At 44.8% G+C, this 17,107-nt stretch overlaps 1 protein-coding gene across 8 annotated transcripts in view; it reads right to left on the bottom strand.

Moving 5' to 3' along the window:
* Positions 1-12,183: 12,183 nt before the first annotated feature.
* The window catches only part of ZMIZ1 (zinc finger MIZ-type containing 1), a 314,832-nt gene continuing 309,908 nt past the window's right edge, over positions 12,184-17,107 (bottom strand). For all 8 annotated transcript variants that reach the window (XM_056849848.1, XM_056849855.1, XM_056849854.1 and 5 more), the window contains 2 exons: positions 15,281-15,529; positions 12,184-12,372 (listed from right to left, as the gene is read on the bottom strand). In XM_056849848.1, coding sequence (XP_056705826.1) covers positions 12,265-12,372; positions 15,281-15,529 — 357 coding nt within the window. In that variant the 3' untranslated portion in view covers positions 12,184-12,264. The remainder of the gene's footprint in view (positions 12,373-15,280; positions 15,530-17,107) is intronic.

The following is a 17,107-nucleotide window of genomic DNA, read 5'->3' on the forward strand; positions in this document are numbered from 1 at the left end:
GAGTCCAATAGCCAAAGCAGCCATTTTCTCCAGGGGAACTGATCTCTGTCGCCTGGATATCAGTTGTAATAGCGGGAGATCTCCAGCCACCACCTGGAGGTTGGCAACCCTAGTCGGTGGTGTTCCTCAACTTATGGGACAATGAAGTGTTTGCCAGATGTTCAAATACGAGGGAGATGGCTGGAGACAGAAGCCCCAGTTAGCCATGGGAAATGGGAGCGGATTTACAACACACATTCATTTGGCAATTTCTTTAGGAGGCTTCCTGTGCCTTTAACAGCAACAATAACACAAATCACTTGGCTGAATCCGTTCTTACCAGGGTCTGTTCTTTTCACCACTCTGGCTCTCATTTTCTTGTATATGCTCGGCTTATTGTCAACCTTGGGCTTTGGTAGCATCTCCAGTGGCCAATCAGAAGCTCTACTGGGCCCAATCCTGACCTGGTCCCACCCACTTTGTAAAAACATTTGGCAGGCAACTGGAAAGGTGCCCATCGGGTGCCATTTGGCTCATGGGCACCATGTTGAGGATCTCTGTGCTGCAAGAATAACTCACAGCTTTTCCCATTTAGTTTAACCAGCCAAGGGGGTGGGGACATAGTTCCAGGTAATGATCTTCAGACCTAGTTTTGCCATCATTCAACGTAAGAGTAGATTTTCCATGTGGAATTGCGGCAGGTCCCCACCTCTGAATGTATATTCTGATCCATTTGTCTCTGGCGAGATCGTGCTTTTTACAATCTACAAAAAAATGCCAAACACTGTCCAAACTCCCTGATCCACAATCACAAAGTCGCTTCGAAAAGGGGACCCCTGAAAATCTGCCTGCTAACTCCCCTAATGGCAGTGCATTTAATCTGGCCTTGGAGAAAAGCACGCTGTACTTGGGGGATCCGATCGTCCTTGAAAAGCCTGGCAAGAATCATAGTTCTCTCTGAGATAGGGTTGCCAACCTCCAGGTACTAACTAGAGATCTCCTTCTATTACAAATGATCTCCAGCTGAGAAAGATTTCACCTGGAGAAAATGGCCGCTTTGGCAATAGGACTCTATGGCATTGAAGTCCCTTCCCTCCCCAAACCCCGCCCTCCTCAGGATCCACCCCAAAAACCTCCCATCGGTGGTAAAGAGGGACCCGGCAACCCTACTCTGAGAGCAGAAGGAACCACTTGGCAATCTTTATATTAGCAAAAGTTGAGACAGATTTAAGATGATATACAAGTAGGGTTGCCAGGTCCCTCTTCACTATCAGCGGGAGATTTTGGGGGCGGAGCCTGAGGAGGGTGGGGTTTGGAAGGGGAGTGACTTAAATGCCATAGAGTCAAATTGCCAAAGCGGCCATTTTCTCCAGGTGAACTGATCTCTATCGGCTGGAGATCAGTTGTAATTACAGGAGATCTTCTATTACCTGGAGGTTGGCAACCCTATATACAAGGTATAGCCACTTGAAGCCAAATCGAATTGTTTTACCTTGTGTAAGCACAGTCTTTTCCTGGGATTGTTTCCATACACTTGACAAATCTCGTTCTCAGATGAAATGAGATAGCCATAAAGTAGAATAAAGTTGTAGCCAGCTGTGTTGGCCCATGCACAATCCAAAACAAAATTCATGCCTGGCTATCTGACTGTTACTATGGGGTCCTCCCTAATGTCATGGGGAAGCTGGACCAAAAAGGGTTCAGGAGAAAGGAATGAATGGGAGATAGCAGCATGCAGTGTCCCATGAGAGAGAGCCAGCGTGGTGTAGCGGTTAAGAGCGGTGGACTCTAATCTGGAGAACTGGGTTTGATTCACCACTCCTCCACATGAGCAGTGGATTCTAATCTGGTAAACCAGTTTGGTTTCCCCACTCCTACACATGAGTGGTAGACTCTAATCTGGTGAACTGGGTTGGTTTCCCCACTCCTACACATGAAACCAACTGGGTGGCCTTGGGCTAGTCACAGTTTTCTCCGAACTCTTTCTACCCCACCTACCTCACAGGGTGTTTGTTGTGGGGAGAGGAGGGGAAGGAGATTGTAAGCCAGTTTGATTGTCCTTCAAAGGTAGAGAAAGTTTGTTAGTTATAGGGAAATATCTACAAAGAGGTCAGCATGGACCAATGGAATGGTAAGTGCCGTCAAGTCACAACAGATTCATGGAGAAAACCATGGGGTTTTCAAGGCAAGAGACAATCAGAGGTGGTTTGCCATTGCCTTCCTCCATGTAGCAACCCTGGACTTCCTTGGTGGTCTCCTATCAAAGTACTAACCAGGGCTGACCCTGCTTAGCTTCTGAGCTCTGACAAGATCAAGCTAGCCTGGGCCATCTATTGGGTTGCCAGCTCCAGGATGAGAAATACCTGGAGATTTTGGGGGAGGAGCTGAGGAGGGTGAAGTATGGGGAGGGGTGGGACTTCAATAGGGTATAATGCCACCTTCTAAAGCAGCCATTTTCTCCAGATGATCTGAGGTCTGTCGCCTGGAGATCAGTTGTAATAGTGGGCAATTTCCAGCCACCATCCGGAGAGTGGCAACGCTGGCCATGTGGGTCACGGCACACAGACCAAAGCCACACAGAATTTAAATTACAAATTAAAACAGGGCTCTGTTCCTTGTTACTGAAGAAACCAGTGCCTGAGGCTGAATCCAGAGGACAGTGGTGCTTGTCCTAAGATTTTACCTTTCTAGTCTATATTTAGCAGAATTGTGCGAATCAACTCATGTCATGCTTGATCCTTTAACATTAGTTGTCACCAACACATCCCTGATGAGATTACAGTGTGGGAAGAGTAGTGAGAAAGCTGTCTTTCAGGGACATGTTTGTAACTCTGCGGCACGTGCCGATTACCCCTGGGCACATGATGGTTTAACCAGTTTTTCCTGGCCCTCATTGCTGCGTGTAAATGAGCACTGGAAGTTCTTAGAACAATGGGTGAATTAATGAGCAAGCCAGTCTACGCTAACCCTCAAGCACGCACAGGTCATGAGTCATATCTCTTGGCACGTCCAGGATAGGGCTGCCAGCTCCGGGTTGGGAACTACCTGGAGATTTTGGGGGTGGATCCTGAGGAGGGCAGGGCCTGAGGAGGGGAAGGGCTTCAATGGGGTAGAATGCCATAGAGTCCACCTTCCCAAGTGGCCATTTTGTCCAGGTGAACGGATCTCTGTTGCCTGGAGATCAGTTGTAATAGTGGGAGGTCTTCAGCCACCACCTGGAGGCTGGCAGACCTAGTCCAGGATGAGGTTAAAGAAAGGTAAAAACATTATAATAAATAAAGCCAAGTGGGGGACCCACAAAGACACACGTGGGGTGTGTGTGTGTCTCATTTCCCCATTCCCCCTCTCCCTCTTACTTTTCTGTTTTGCACACCCCCCCACCCCCACCACTGGCAGTGCCTGCAGCCTTTACCCATTCCCATGCACTTACTCATTTCTCTTTTACAGTCTCCCTTAGGGTTGCCAGCTTCAGGTTGGGAAATACCTGGAGATATTTGGGGCAGAGCCTGAGGAGGGCTGGATTTGGGGAGGGGAGGGGCTTCAATGCCATGGAGTTCAATGGCCAGAGTGGCCATTTTCTCCAGGTGAACTGAATTGTATTGGCTGGAGATCAGTTGTAATAGCAGGTTTCCACTAGTACCTGGAGGTTGGCAGTTCAAAGCAGACACCTCTGTGTGGTTATTCAAATTCTGACACAGATAATCTATACGCCTAGTATAGCTTAAACAAAGACTGTATTGTTCAAACTACAAAATACACTGAACATACACATAACGTGCAAGCACATACAAAACTGTTACATAGAATATAATGCACCATACAAAAGTCTCAGTCCTGTATACCAATAATGGTTATTTTCCAAAAAATTGATTGCAGGTAAGTATTATTCTATCCTGAAGTAGGGAGGTCATGGAAGTAGAGGGGAATGTTCAGTGTATTTTGTTCAGTGTATTTTGTAATTTGTACAATACAGTCTTTGTTTAAGCTATACTAGGCGTACAGATTATCTGTGTCAGAATTTGAGTACCTGGAAGTTGGCAACACTAGCCTCTCCCCTTTTTGTTTCCCTCATCTTCAGTTTTCCATTTCTTTCGCCCCTCCTCCCTTCAGCTTCACTATCTCTTCCTCCTATCTTTTACCTTTTTAAAGTATCTTTCTCCCCTCCCTCCTCTAACCGAGGATTGGAATCTTTAGCAATAAGATGCCAGTTATGGAAGAGATCAGTTCCCCTGGAGATAGGGTGGCCAACCTCCAGGTACTAGCTGGAGATCTCCTGCTGATAGAAATCAGTTCACCTGAAGAAAATGGCCGCTTTGGCAATTGGACTCTATGACATAGAAGTCCCTCCCCTCTCCAAATCCCACCCTCCTCAGGCTCCACCCCAAAAGCCTCCTGCCAGTGGTGAAGAGGGACCTGCCAACCCTACCTGGAGAAAATGGCTGCTTTGGAGGGTGGTTTCCATAGAATTATACCCTGCTTCAGTCCCTCCCTACCTACATCTCGCCCTCTCCAGACTCCACCCTCCCAAATCTCCAGGAATTCCCCAACCTGGTGGTAGCAACCCTACTCAGCCATGTTGGCTGCATTTGCCTTGCAGTTGCCCAAAATGGCTGCCAAGATGTCACATCTCAACCTCATGAGATCTTAGTGGCACACTTTTCTTTAAAAGGGGGACATTGTTTCTTTGTGCAACCTTTTTAACCTTGAAAGGGCCAAGTTAGTAGTCACTAGGGTTGCCAACATCCAGGTAGTAGCTGGAGATCTCCTACTATTACAACTGATCTCCAGCTGGCAGAGATCAGTTCACCTGGAGAAAATGGCCACTTTGGCTATTGGACTCTATGGCATTGAAGTCCCTCCCCTCCCCAAACCCCGCCCTCCTCAGGTTCTGCCCCCAAAACCTCCCGCTGGTGGCAAAGAGGGGTCTGGCAACCCTAGTAGTCATGGTGATGTGTATGCCCCTTTTTCAAAAATGTGAACTACACTAAAACAAATAGTTTTTATTCAAAAGCAAATAAAACGGGGGTAAAGAAGCTTCAACAAGTAAAAAAACGAGGAATAGTGAAATAGACTGAATAGTCCAAAAGTCATGGTGGGGTGAGAAATAAGTCTCTGGCTCTAACCCACAAAGCTCTATAAAGGTCTGGAAAAGTCTCCTTTTCTTTGCAGCCTGGAAAATAGTTCTTTTTTCCTCACAGCAGAAGTCCCAGGAGCTCATCTTCTGCCTCCGTTCTTCTTCCACAGGAGTTTCCTTCCCTAGAATGCCTTTTTGCACCCTGATTCTCCACTCCCTCTTGAGTGAATGCTTCACGGCGCTCCTGTGACAGTCGGAAAACCTGTTGTCCCAGATGTCCACGCTGTTCTTCCCTCCTGTTGCCAAGCAACTTTCACCCAGCCTCTGTAGAAGTCCCAGTTCCCAGACCAGCAGCCATTATACATGGAAAGATAGGCCACAAACATTCTAATATAAAACAAACATTTTACAAGTCTTACATATGATTTTTGGGTTTTTACAACCCCCAATATATTTTTAAAACATTTCATTTTTTCCCTGTAAACCTGGGGCTTCCAGCAGGCTTGCAGAATTGTACCAGTTGTGTCCCTGGCCCCTTGGTGTAGATTTTTTGATCCACATTCTACAGGCCAGATCAGAATTAGATACGACGATGCTGGATCTTTAAAAAAAAAAAATGTTTTTAAACCCTACGATCCAATGGGTTGGCATATGAAGTTACAACAGTTCTGTGCTAGCTGCTGCTTTCAAGGTTCTTGAACTAGAGTAACAGTGCAATTTTGAACAGGGTTATATCCTTCTAAATGCACTGGAGTCAGTGGGTTTAGAAGGGTTTAAGACTGCTTAAGATTGCACATTAAAAGATCATTCCTAAGCTTTAGGGCCGATTGGGCTCAAGAGGTGGCATGATCCCACCACCAGCATTAAGCGCCTCTTTATTCCACAATGACAGGCATTTATACTGGTGGTGGAGGCAGTTATGTCGGTGCCTGAGCGCCGCAGAGCTGCACACCGCTCCGCCGGCGGCGCAGTCTCTACGGGACATAAATCCCGGAAGAGACATGTGGCAACAGCATGGGGGGGGGGTTTCCCCAGGGGCGAAGCTGACATCAGTCAGCTTCCACAGCCCCTCCAGGCCGGCAACGCCCCCTCCAGCAACAATGTTGCTGAACCAGGTTTTACCTGGCGCAGCCTCGCTGTTCTCAATGGGGCAAAATTCCCCATTTTTGATTTTTAAACTTTAAAAAGACTCAGTTATGGAGCATAACTGGTGCCTCAGTTATGCTGTCCCCAGATGCCAAAAGGCTCAGGAATGGGCTGCCCACTACCTTAGCAGCTGTTAGAAAATGGTACCTCCTTAATGCATAGGGGCAGGATAGAGGGGTCAGTGATCTCGTATCCAGAGATTTATGTAATCTAACTTCTTGTAGGGAAGCCTTCCATACCTTTCTTGATTTGGTACTTAATGCCTATCAGCTAAGTATACCCGTACATACACCAACAGGCAGGTCCCAGACTGTGATCCTCAAACCCCAGGACCATCCCACTCTCTCCTCTTTGTTTTGTTGTTGTTGTTGTTTTTTGCAGTACGGTAAGTAGAAAATTCAGATTTACAAAAGAGCTGTCCATTAGTCCATCTGTAATTTTTCCAAATTTATTTAGGAAAAAAAATAACATGAGCAAAAATGAGAGTACTTTCAGTGTTACAAGAAAGCATATAAATGTCTAGCAATAGTCAATCTGATTTATTTTTTTAAATACAAAATAACCACATGAACACCTAATATACAGGTTTCATTTGAATACATATTTATTAGATAAATATTAGGTTGTCACATCATCTAACTACATACAGTTTTGCAAGACTAAAAATCACAATTATTTTTTTTCTGACCAGTTTTAAAATATGAAATGATTGCATTGTACTGTACATACAATGTACAAACAAGGACAATGGCCATTTTTGCATGGTAACGTCAGATTGTACTTTTTTTTTAAAATTCTCCTCTGATCACAATATCAAAAAATTGTACAAAGTATGAATTTGGTTACAATCCTTTTTTAAAATTTTATTTAATCCCCTTATTTTCTTCATTATTTTTGTAGCACCCTAAAAATACACCGGTGATAAGACTAGTACACATTAAGCTAATTATTACATGAAAGAAAACAAAAAAAATGCAAGGAAAAAATTCTTTCCACAAAGGATTCCAGAGTATATTACAAGAAGTGAAACAAATGTGGAGACTTCACGAACGCTAACAAACAGGATTCATTTCCCACATAAGATGGATCTTCAAGCTTCATTTTCTTTCCTGTGAAATAAAAACAAATGCACATTCCAAGGAAAATGAATGCATTTCTGTTAACATGTCTCTTTTTGCCATTTACATATGTACAGATGTCCCTGGAGCCTACACTGCAGACATTAGTGTATTTTCATTATCACATAATAATAATAATAATAATAACAATAATAATAGTAATAGTATGTCTTGGCAGTAGAATTATAAATCTCTGAGGGTTCTTTTCCAGGTGGGCATCTATAGGGAAACAATTTAAAAAAGAAACCCAAGCCAAAATGCCTCCAAAACAAAGGAATAACAATAATAAAAAAAAAAACTTTGGGAGTAGAATTCTGCCACCCATTGTAAAAGAACGCCATGTAGTACCTTCCATGGAGATAGATCACGATGGGTAGCCGCTGTTAGTCTGTCTATAGCGGTAGAAGAGATCAAGAGTCCTGTAGCACCATAATGACCTACAAAATTTCTGGTAGGGTATGCGCTTTCATGAGTCACAGCTCACTGTTATCTGAAGAAGTGAGCTGTGACTCACGAAAGCTCACACCCTGCCAGAGGTTTTGTTGGTCTTTAAGGTGCTACTGGACTCTTCCTCTTTTCTACTCCATGTTGCAGAATAGGTTTTCACCTCATTCTAAGGTAACAGCAGTGAGCGGATTACAAACAAACTGTGCCTATTTCTCCGAAACAAATCTTGGGGTTTAAATGACCTGATGATGAGGGACTGCTTATGGGGAGGGGGCATTCTGGACCCCTGGCGGTGTTTTCAAGGCAAGAGACATTCAGAGGTGGTTTTGCCATTGCCTCTCCAAAATAAATATACCCTTTAATAAAACATGAAGGAAGTGGAGACTTGGCAACTGCTGTTGCTTGACAATAGCCCAGCTGAAATAGCCCTTAAATTCGGTCAATATCATGCCCCCTTTCTATAGATTGGATCATTATACATAAAATCTACACTTTTGAAAATGAGCACTGAATTTGGTTACCATGACAAAAAATTATTTCCAATGATGGAACATTGAAGAAGCAGCAGCAGCAGCAGAAGAAGAAAAAAAGAGTTGGTTTCTATATGCCGACTTTCTCTACATTTTAAGGAGACTCAATCCGGTTTACAATCTTCTTCCCTTCCTCTCCCCACAACAGACACCCTGTGAGGTAGGTGGGGCTGAGAAAGTTCAGAGAAAATTGTGACTGGCCCAAGGTCACCCAGCAGGCTTCATGTGTAGGAGTGGGAAAACAACCCAGTTCACCAGATTAGCCTCCGCTGCTCATGTGGGGGAGTGGGGAATCAATCCCGGTTCTCCAGATCAGAGTCCACCACTCCTAACCACCATACCATGCTGGTGTAGAGCCAGTGTGGTGTAGTGGTTCAAGTGTCTCGCTGGGGCTGGGGGAGGAGTGGGCTGTATTACTCATTCTGCCATGAAGCGTAACTGTTTGTCAGCTTGATGGAAGAACCCTGTGTGCTGCTCTGAACTTTTGGAGGACAAACAGAACCAACCAAACAAACCTAATAATGGTGATGGTTGAAAGAGCCACCAAGTCGCAGCCAGCTCATGGTGACCCCATAGGGCTTTCAAGGCAAGAGTCATTCAGAAATAGTTTGTCATTGCCTGTCTCTGTATAGCAACCTTGGACTTCCTTGGTGGTCTCCCATCCAAGTACTAAACAGGGTCGATCCTGCTTAGCTTCCAAGATCAAGTTAGCCTGGACCATCTAGGTCAGGGTTAACAATAGATTAGACAAACATGCTCAATGGGGGCATCCCCTTTTCTGCCTCCTCAGCAGAGACTTGCATATGGCACATTCAGATTGCTACCAGCACAACACCTGAATTAATCACATCTGGCTTTAAATGGTTCTGTTTCCAGTTCAAATACCAAAAAAAAAAAAAAAATCAAGCCACTAATCTGGATGCCCGTTCAGTAGCAGAGGAGCAGTTTTATGAAACGGGCGATAAAATCTAAACAGGCAAAACACAGTATATGGGCTGAAAATAGACATGAATAACTGGCATTACACTGGATAACTTGCCTGTTTTTAGAGAGGCAGGTCATGGCGAAAAAAACGGCTGGTTTTTGAGCCCCTGATGGCTGAGATTGGTGAAGCTGGTTGCTTAAAGCAAATGAGAATGATGGGACTGACTCAACTGGCCTAAAATCAACTGACTCGTAGCTGCCCGTTCAAATGGTTTCAATGTTTGTGATTGAGACAGAACAATGCAGGCAGAAGGAAAAAAAAAACCCAAAATACACTTGAAAAAAGATGATGCTCTAGACTTCAGTGTCATCATGGGTATCCCACCACAACTGTGACACCACGTTATTCCCCAGGGGTTCAGTAACCAAGATCCTTCCAGTGTGTACAAGACACAAAAATCATATACTGGACTACCGACTTCTCACCTATGTATGGGACAATGCCATTTTCAAAGCATTTTTTAAAATATACCTTTGTGGTTGTCATTGTCTGACAAAAGAAAAGAATCCCAAGGCAATATCCTTGCTCGTAACAATATCTTTTCATGGCAGTTCAGGACATTGGCCAGACCCATTAAACTGGATTAAGAAATGGAGGGGAGGGGGCTAATTTGTCAAAAGCAATCCAAGAACCCTTACACAAAACAAAACAAAACAAAACAAAACAAAACAAAAAAACCCAGAAGAGCACCTATGCTCCCCCCCACAAAGACTATGTATTTTTAAAACACAAGTATAACCAGATCAGGAAAATGTTGAATATTATTATCAAAGACGATACTAAAATATTCACAAAAGGTATTTACAATAGCAATTCTTAAAATAATTGATTTTTGCATAATGAACAGCGCTTCTTTTGAAACAAACAAAACAAAACCTTGATAAAAGGGGGACGGGGGAGAAAACAAGTGTCAAAACATCTCTACATAAAATGTTTTACAAATTCAACACTCCTAACTGGAAAATAGAGGAACTAAAACTGCCATTTTCTGTAATATCTACAGCAAAGTGCTGTGGACTAGTATATATATATATATAACAAGATGCATATACAGCAATGGCGGCAGATGCGAAGAACAAAATACGCAAAGAATTTACAAGCATGACTTTGGTGACGAGAGCGAGTTGGGAATGGAATGCACGGGTCACGCCATTCACAGAGGGTAAGGCGGGCAGAGTATACGCACAGAAGCCAACAAGCAAGAGTTCCATGGGACACGACGTTGAAAGCCTACCGCTGAAAATCAAATACGGGATATATTTGATCTGATTTCTGGACGGGAAAGGAAGCCATTATGTGTTTTTTTTTAATTTATTCACAAAGAAAGCAAGATTTGCACAGAGTGGGCAGAAGACAAAATGTCGGCCCCGCCAGGGCAGAGTTGGCACGCACGCACGTCCTTGACATACAGATACTATACATCATTTATACGAATGACCGAGAGCACAGAAATGGGCCCCGGGAGCGACGGGAAGCTCGTGCGGGAGGGAGGCAACCACATGAGAAGCACAAAGACCGCGGAAGCACTGTGGCAGGAGAGAGGGCACGGTACGGTTGTACCAAAGGGATTTACCCTTCCCATGCCCATTGTCCTTGGAAAAATTATATATGTATATATATATATTTAGAAAACAGTCCTGGCAGCTAAAATAAGTACAACAAACTTGAAGACAGAAAATGAAAAGGCCGAATCCCATGTCACAATCTGAAAAACAGAAAGAAAGTAAAAACTCGGGAGAGGTGTAGGACAGCTAGAGTTGAGTCCCGTAGCATGTTAGAGACCAACAAGATTTTCAGGGGAATAAACTTCCTTGAGTCAAAGCTCCTTTCATCAGATACCAGGGGTAGGGTGTCTCTTTCCCACTGAAAAGGCCTCTTTCAAGCCAACCATGTAAAATCCTATTGGGAGCAGTCATTTTGCCATCTTGCTGATCTCCTTTCATACCTTCTTGCTTCCCCCACACCCCAGTGAGGACTGTTTTACTACACAGATTACAAAAAACCACTTGGTGATATCCAACATTTTATAGTTTATTTTCTTTCATATGGGAAAATCATTTAAACCCCTCCCTCCCATTTAATGGTTGGCCTAATAACATGACAAGCAGGTTTGTCCTTTGAAACCAAACCCTGTAAAAAAAAAAAAAGGGGGGGGGGGAGAAAGACAGAAGAAAGCCAGTTCCCAAGTCTCTGTGTTAGCGCTAAGGAGCTACCCTGCCCACGAGATTAATTTTTTGAAAAAAATTGCTACAATTTAGGGGGGAAAAACCCAGTTGCTGCAGTTGAGAGATTCAGAGGACTCTTCCATCAAACAGAAATGACCGTCTAAGGAACAGACACCTCCCTTTGATGTGTTTTGTGTTTTTATCATAGTTGTGACATCTTTATGGGGTTCTTTTGTGCTTTTTTTGGTTTTGTGGTTTGAGCCCGTTTGGCTAGTCTGAATGCTTCGCTAAAGCAATTCTGTCCTTATTCCATCTGACCCAAATGTGCAGACTGGGAGAGGGAGAGAAGGAACACAGTAGGACTGACACCACACCATAAAGGGAGGGGAAAAAGAAAACTCATGGAAGAACACAGTTGGAAGGACATTCTGAAACTGGTCAATTAGAATAGTTCTGTTGCCTTTTCTTCCCTCGGTGAGAGAGACTTCTACCAGGATACTTCATGCGATGCATCTCCCAAAGCTCATTCTCGATCTCTCTGCAGATCTAACCAGTGAGGGGTATTTTTGCAGCTGCAGTCCGTGATGTGGAATGGCTGGGCTCGGAGGTCCACCCCTTTCTCGTCCTCTTTCTTTCCTCCCCACAATTCGTGAAGCTTGACACAAGCAAGTGAGTTCTGAGATGAAGAACATGTGCATCGTTTCCTCCAGCTGTGAGCCCTGTCCTCGTGTGTGGGGGAAGGGTGGTGTGGGATTCCTCACTGTGAAGCTACAGACGTGTCAGACGAGTGAACGGTGTCGTGGACAGAACACAGAAGGCTTCAGTTGTTCTCAAAGAGAGAGAGAAGGTCATCGTTGCTATTGCTTGGTAAGTCCGGAGGGTCCAGGTATGAAAGGAGCTCATCCGGATTTGTGAGTTCGGGAAGCAGCTATAGAACAAAGATAGAGGAAATCTGAAAATAGTAAAAACATACTGGCAAAACCGTTGGTAATTTCAGTATGAGGGCCCACATTTGTTGCAGAATATACATACACCTGAAGATACTCTTGTGGGTAGAGAAAGAACTACTGTATACATTAAAGGCAGCCCAGTTACATGGAAAATCTCCATTGTAACGCTGCATGGCTACTGGAATGAAGAGTGGAGACATGACCGAGCACAAGAGTGTAGTAAGAGGACTTCAAATTCTACAGCATTGAGATTGGTGGCCGAAATTGTTATACTAAAGCAGTCAGGTGGGTTGGAGCATTAAAGAAGTCCTGGAGGGGGCTAAGCCTAACCCTGGCACACTGCCAGCTATTGCAGGGGTTATTCTGCTTAGCTTGCTCCTGGTGATCAGTTGACACTCCAGGGTCGGGGCCCACTGGGAACTCTCCCAGTAAGTGAAAGGGCCAGTCTGCTGCTGAAAGCTAAACTTAAAAAAACAACAGCAACAACAAAAAACACCTTTGTCCTGCTAATCCCATCTTCCCTGCATAGGGCTACTGACAAAGAGGAAACAAAGAGCAAGCAAAGAATGGATCGGGGTTAGGGTTGTGCATTTCGATATACCCGAACCAAAAATAAACCCAAAATTAGCCGTTTCGGCAATATTCAGGTTTTGGGTTGACTGAATACCAAAACCTGGGGATCTGCCTGAAGCTGAATAGGTGATTCGGGTTTGGCTATTCCCCTTTGCTCAGATGCACAGCTCTGTGCTTTCTCCCATTTTTCTACCTTTGACTGGTTTTGTCAGTCCTTTTGAGGTAGGGGTTGTGTAATCGGAGCCAACTTGGTCTGACCAACCATCACCATTCAGTGGGTTAATCTGGATCAAACATAAGGGTTATTTAAAAGAGGGGGCTCACCCTCCTGTCCGGCGGGATAAACCCTCCAACTAAAAATAACCGGTTTTGACAGCTGCTCAAACCACCAGGCTTCCAAAGGAGATTCCCTCATCCACGTGGATGAGCAGTCTCCTTCAGAACAGCCTTCATGGTCGAGACTTCAGTTGGCTCTGATATCAACGCCCCCCCCCCATGAAAACCTGCTTTCAAAAGGAAGGTCCCCCCAAGTAGAGGCTTCATTTACCCGCATCGTGACCACCTCTGGAAATCAATAAATAATAAACCCAATAAATAATAAACCCAATAAACCCGAACCCGAAATTTACCTAGTTTATATTTTGCACGACCCTAATCAGGACTCATGCATATCACATGACGCTCCAGCCTGGGCATGTCTCCACTGCTAGCTGAGACACCTAAAACAATCTTTCACATTAAGTCACTTTGTAAAAATAACGTTCTTACAAATCATAATGGCTGGGATGTCCCCCCCCCCCCTCAAATCCGCTGATAGAAGGACTTGCAGTGACAGAGGGCAACTGTCTCGCCTCTCCTTTTCCACTACAATAGAAACTGCTCCCTGAAATACTGCTCTTGAGGGATTGGGTACCCCCTGGAACAGCATGAAGGGATAAATGGAGGTCTGTTCTGAGAGGGGGAAACTGGTGAAAATCACTGCCCCCTTCCATCAGGAAAAAAAACCCCTTGCTCTGGGATTTTGAATGATGACAACTGCCAAACAATTTGTGTGTGCATGTATGTCCATCCACACGCACGCGTGCATACACACATAGGGATATAAATAAATCACCCAGTTATTCTTGTCTTTTCCTATCCCTTCTCAATCTCCCTTTGCTCTCATGGAGCGGGTCGTGGGGACAATTATCACTCCCGTCTTTTTGCATCTACACTGGCTTCCAATTTGCTTCCAGGCTCAATTCAAGTTCCGGGATGCCCTGTACAATCTGGGACCAACATACCTTAAGGACCATCTTCTCCCACATGAACCAACATGTTCAGTCTGGTCATCCTCAGAGGCCCTGCTTTGGTCTTCCCCACCATCTAAGGCTGGACAGGGAGCTTTGGAACTCCCTCCCCAGGGAGATTGATCTGTCTCCTTCTATTGGGGTCTTCCACTAGAGGGTGAAGACTTTTTTTGTTTTGTTCGGCATGCCCCCAAATAACTGTTATTGGCCCTCCTCCCTGATTCTGGTATTGTTTGTTTGTGTTTTTTGTATTGAATTATTTTATAATTTTAAACATTGTTTCAAATTGATCGAATGTTTTAATGTTTTTTACATTCACCCCCTTGGGAAGCCCCTGATTGGGTGGAAAGGTGGCATAGAAATGACTGAAATAACTCAATAACTAAACATTTCTTTACTTTCCCTCCCTCTGTTTCCCCTAATGGTCCCAAACCAGAATGTTGATTCTTTCCAATGTGTGTGTGTGTGTGTGGGGGTATGTTTCTCTGTAAAGCGCCAGGCACAAAACTAAGGATTGCTCTACAAATATCGATAAATAGCCATTGAATGAAGATGAACACATGGACACATGAAGCTGCCTTCTACGGAATCAGACCCATGGTCCATCGAAGTCAGTATTGTCTACTCAGACTGGCAGCGGCTCTCCAAGGTCTCAGGCAGGGGTCTTTCTTATCACATCCTTGCCTAGTCCCTTTAACTGGAGATGCTGGGGATTGAACCTGGGACCTTCTGCATGCCAAGCAGATGCTCTACCACTGAGCCACAGCCCCTTCCCAAGATGTTTGAAGCATCCCCCTTCTTATGCCTGGAACCCCTCCCAGTCCTCCCACAAGGGACCCTTGATCCAGCATATTGTTGCTGCCAACAGAAAGTCTTTCCTCGGCAAGGGCAGAGTTTTGCCTCGCTTGCTCCAGCGAGAATGCCAGCCACGCCCCAAATAATGAGGGCAGCTGCCAGAGAAGATGCTTCTCCCACCCCTTCCGGAAAGTTCGAGCTGGCATACGACGAAATGACCCCAACTTACATCCAGCGAAGGCTCCGGCATGTCGGATGCTCCCGGCCCAGCAGCCTGGCCCTCTAAGGCTGAGGAGGGGTTAAAGGCCAGGTCACTGTGTGGATGGTTGCTAGAAGCGGGCTGTGGCGGCTGCCGGCTCTGCTGGGTAGGTGGACCACTGTGATGTAACGGCTGCCCTGACTGGCTGCTGGGATGAGGTACGTGCAAACCTTGCTGCATGGAACTATGGGATTGATCAGTGCTGCCGGGATGAGGGATCTGTGGAGGAGGAAAGAAAAAGGAAAGGAAAAGTGAGGCCATGTGGTACAGTGCTGGAGTGTGGTGGTGGGAGGCAATTAAAAACTAAACCGCTTTGCCATAAATTATTCAATAAGCCTCTATGACGTGAAAACCGGTATTGCAAAAGCATCTGCCTGGGTGGTCATTGGCTGCCAGAGAAAAAGGATGCAGGGGAGGCGGTTTGGTGGTTTTTGATATATGGGACTTAGCAACAAGGCAACAGATGTATTTTTAAACCCCCGTGGATTAGAGGGCAGAGGTTCCACTTAGCCAATTTTGCCACAAGTGTTTCCGTCACTTATATTGCCCCTTCAGTGTCGGAGCACTCCTTACAAACCATGACGGGGGGAAAGTGCATGAGTAACCCGTTAATTTGGTAAACGATATAAGAAAACATGAACATTAAAAAAAATACCACATTTGTCCTCCTTAGCTGTTTAGGCAGGTGAGGAGCCAGGCACCAACTCCCTCCGGGTGCCCTATTTGTCCTAGGACTGCCATTTGCTGATCATACACATGCAAATGCTAGTGGTCTGCAAGCAGAAAAATCTCGATAAATAATTTTTTTGTTGTTGCAAAGATGGAGTACCAGCACTGCAGTTCGTACTTCAGACAACTTCACAATACTATCTATACATGAACACGGGAAGCTGCCTTGAATCAGACCCTTGGTCCATCAAAGTATTGTCTACTCAGACCGGCAGCGGCTCTCCAGGGTCTCAGGCAGAGGACTTTCCCATCACCTACTTGCCTAGTCCCTTTAACTGGCGAGGCTGCGGATTCAACCTGAGACCTTCTGCTTGCCAAGCCTCCCCAAGACAAACTATCTATGCAAGACCATGATGAACTTTTTGTCAGAAGCCTGCCTTCTCAGCACTTCCCTACTTCTTCCTGTCCCTTCTGATTGCCCAGTCTCTCTCTCTCTCATTCAGAACAAGCTCTGCTGTGCTAGAGAAGAGACACTGAAGAGAAAACAGTGGCCACAGAGGGTAGCCGTGTTGGTCTGTAGTAGAACAACTGGATTTAAGCCCGGTAGCAGCTTCTTCCTAAATCCATTGTTGGTGATGTTATCATTGGTAGACAGTTTATTATTGAATAAAACCTTGAAATATACCATTCTGTTTATCAGATCTAGATTCAGATCTGAGAAAGTATATCAGGTAGTGAAATACCTAGCACATGTAATGGCCCTAAAGCTATCAAATAGCTCTGATAATGCAAGTTTACCCTATATCACAAATGGATAAAGTTTTTATTAGTTGTGTTTATTCTAAAATTGTAAAATTGTTTATTTCTCTGTTTCTTTATGGTATGAATGCTTAAGACTTTGTCAATGAGCAACAAAGGTTAATTTAATTTAATTTAATAATATTCTTGCCTATAATGGTTAGGGTTGCCAGGTCCCTTCTCTCCTCCGGTGGGAGGTTTTTTGGGCAGAGCTGAGGCAGGATCGCACATGCGTGGCTGCGCTGATGCAATTACATCACTTCCAGTTTACACTTGGAAGCGCTGCATCATGATGGACTGCTTTACCACTCAACCCCCCAAAATGCTGGT

The sequence above is a fragment of the Euleptes europaea genome, chromosome 5, assembly GCF_029931775.1.
Source record: "Euleptes europaea isolate rEulEur1 chromosome 5, rEulEur1.hap1, whole genome shotgun sequence".
Taxonomy (NCBI): Eukaryota; Metazoa; Chordata; class Lepidosauria; order Squamata; family Sphaerodactylidae; genus Euleptes; species Euleptes europaea.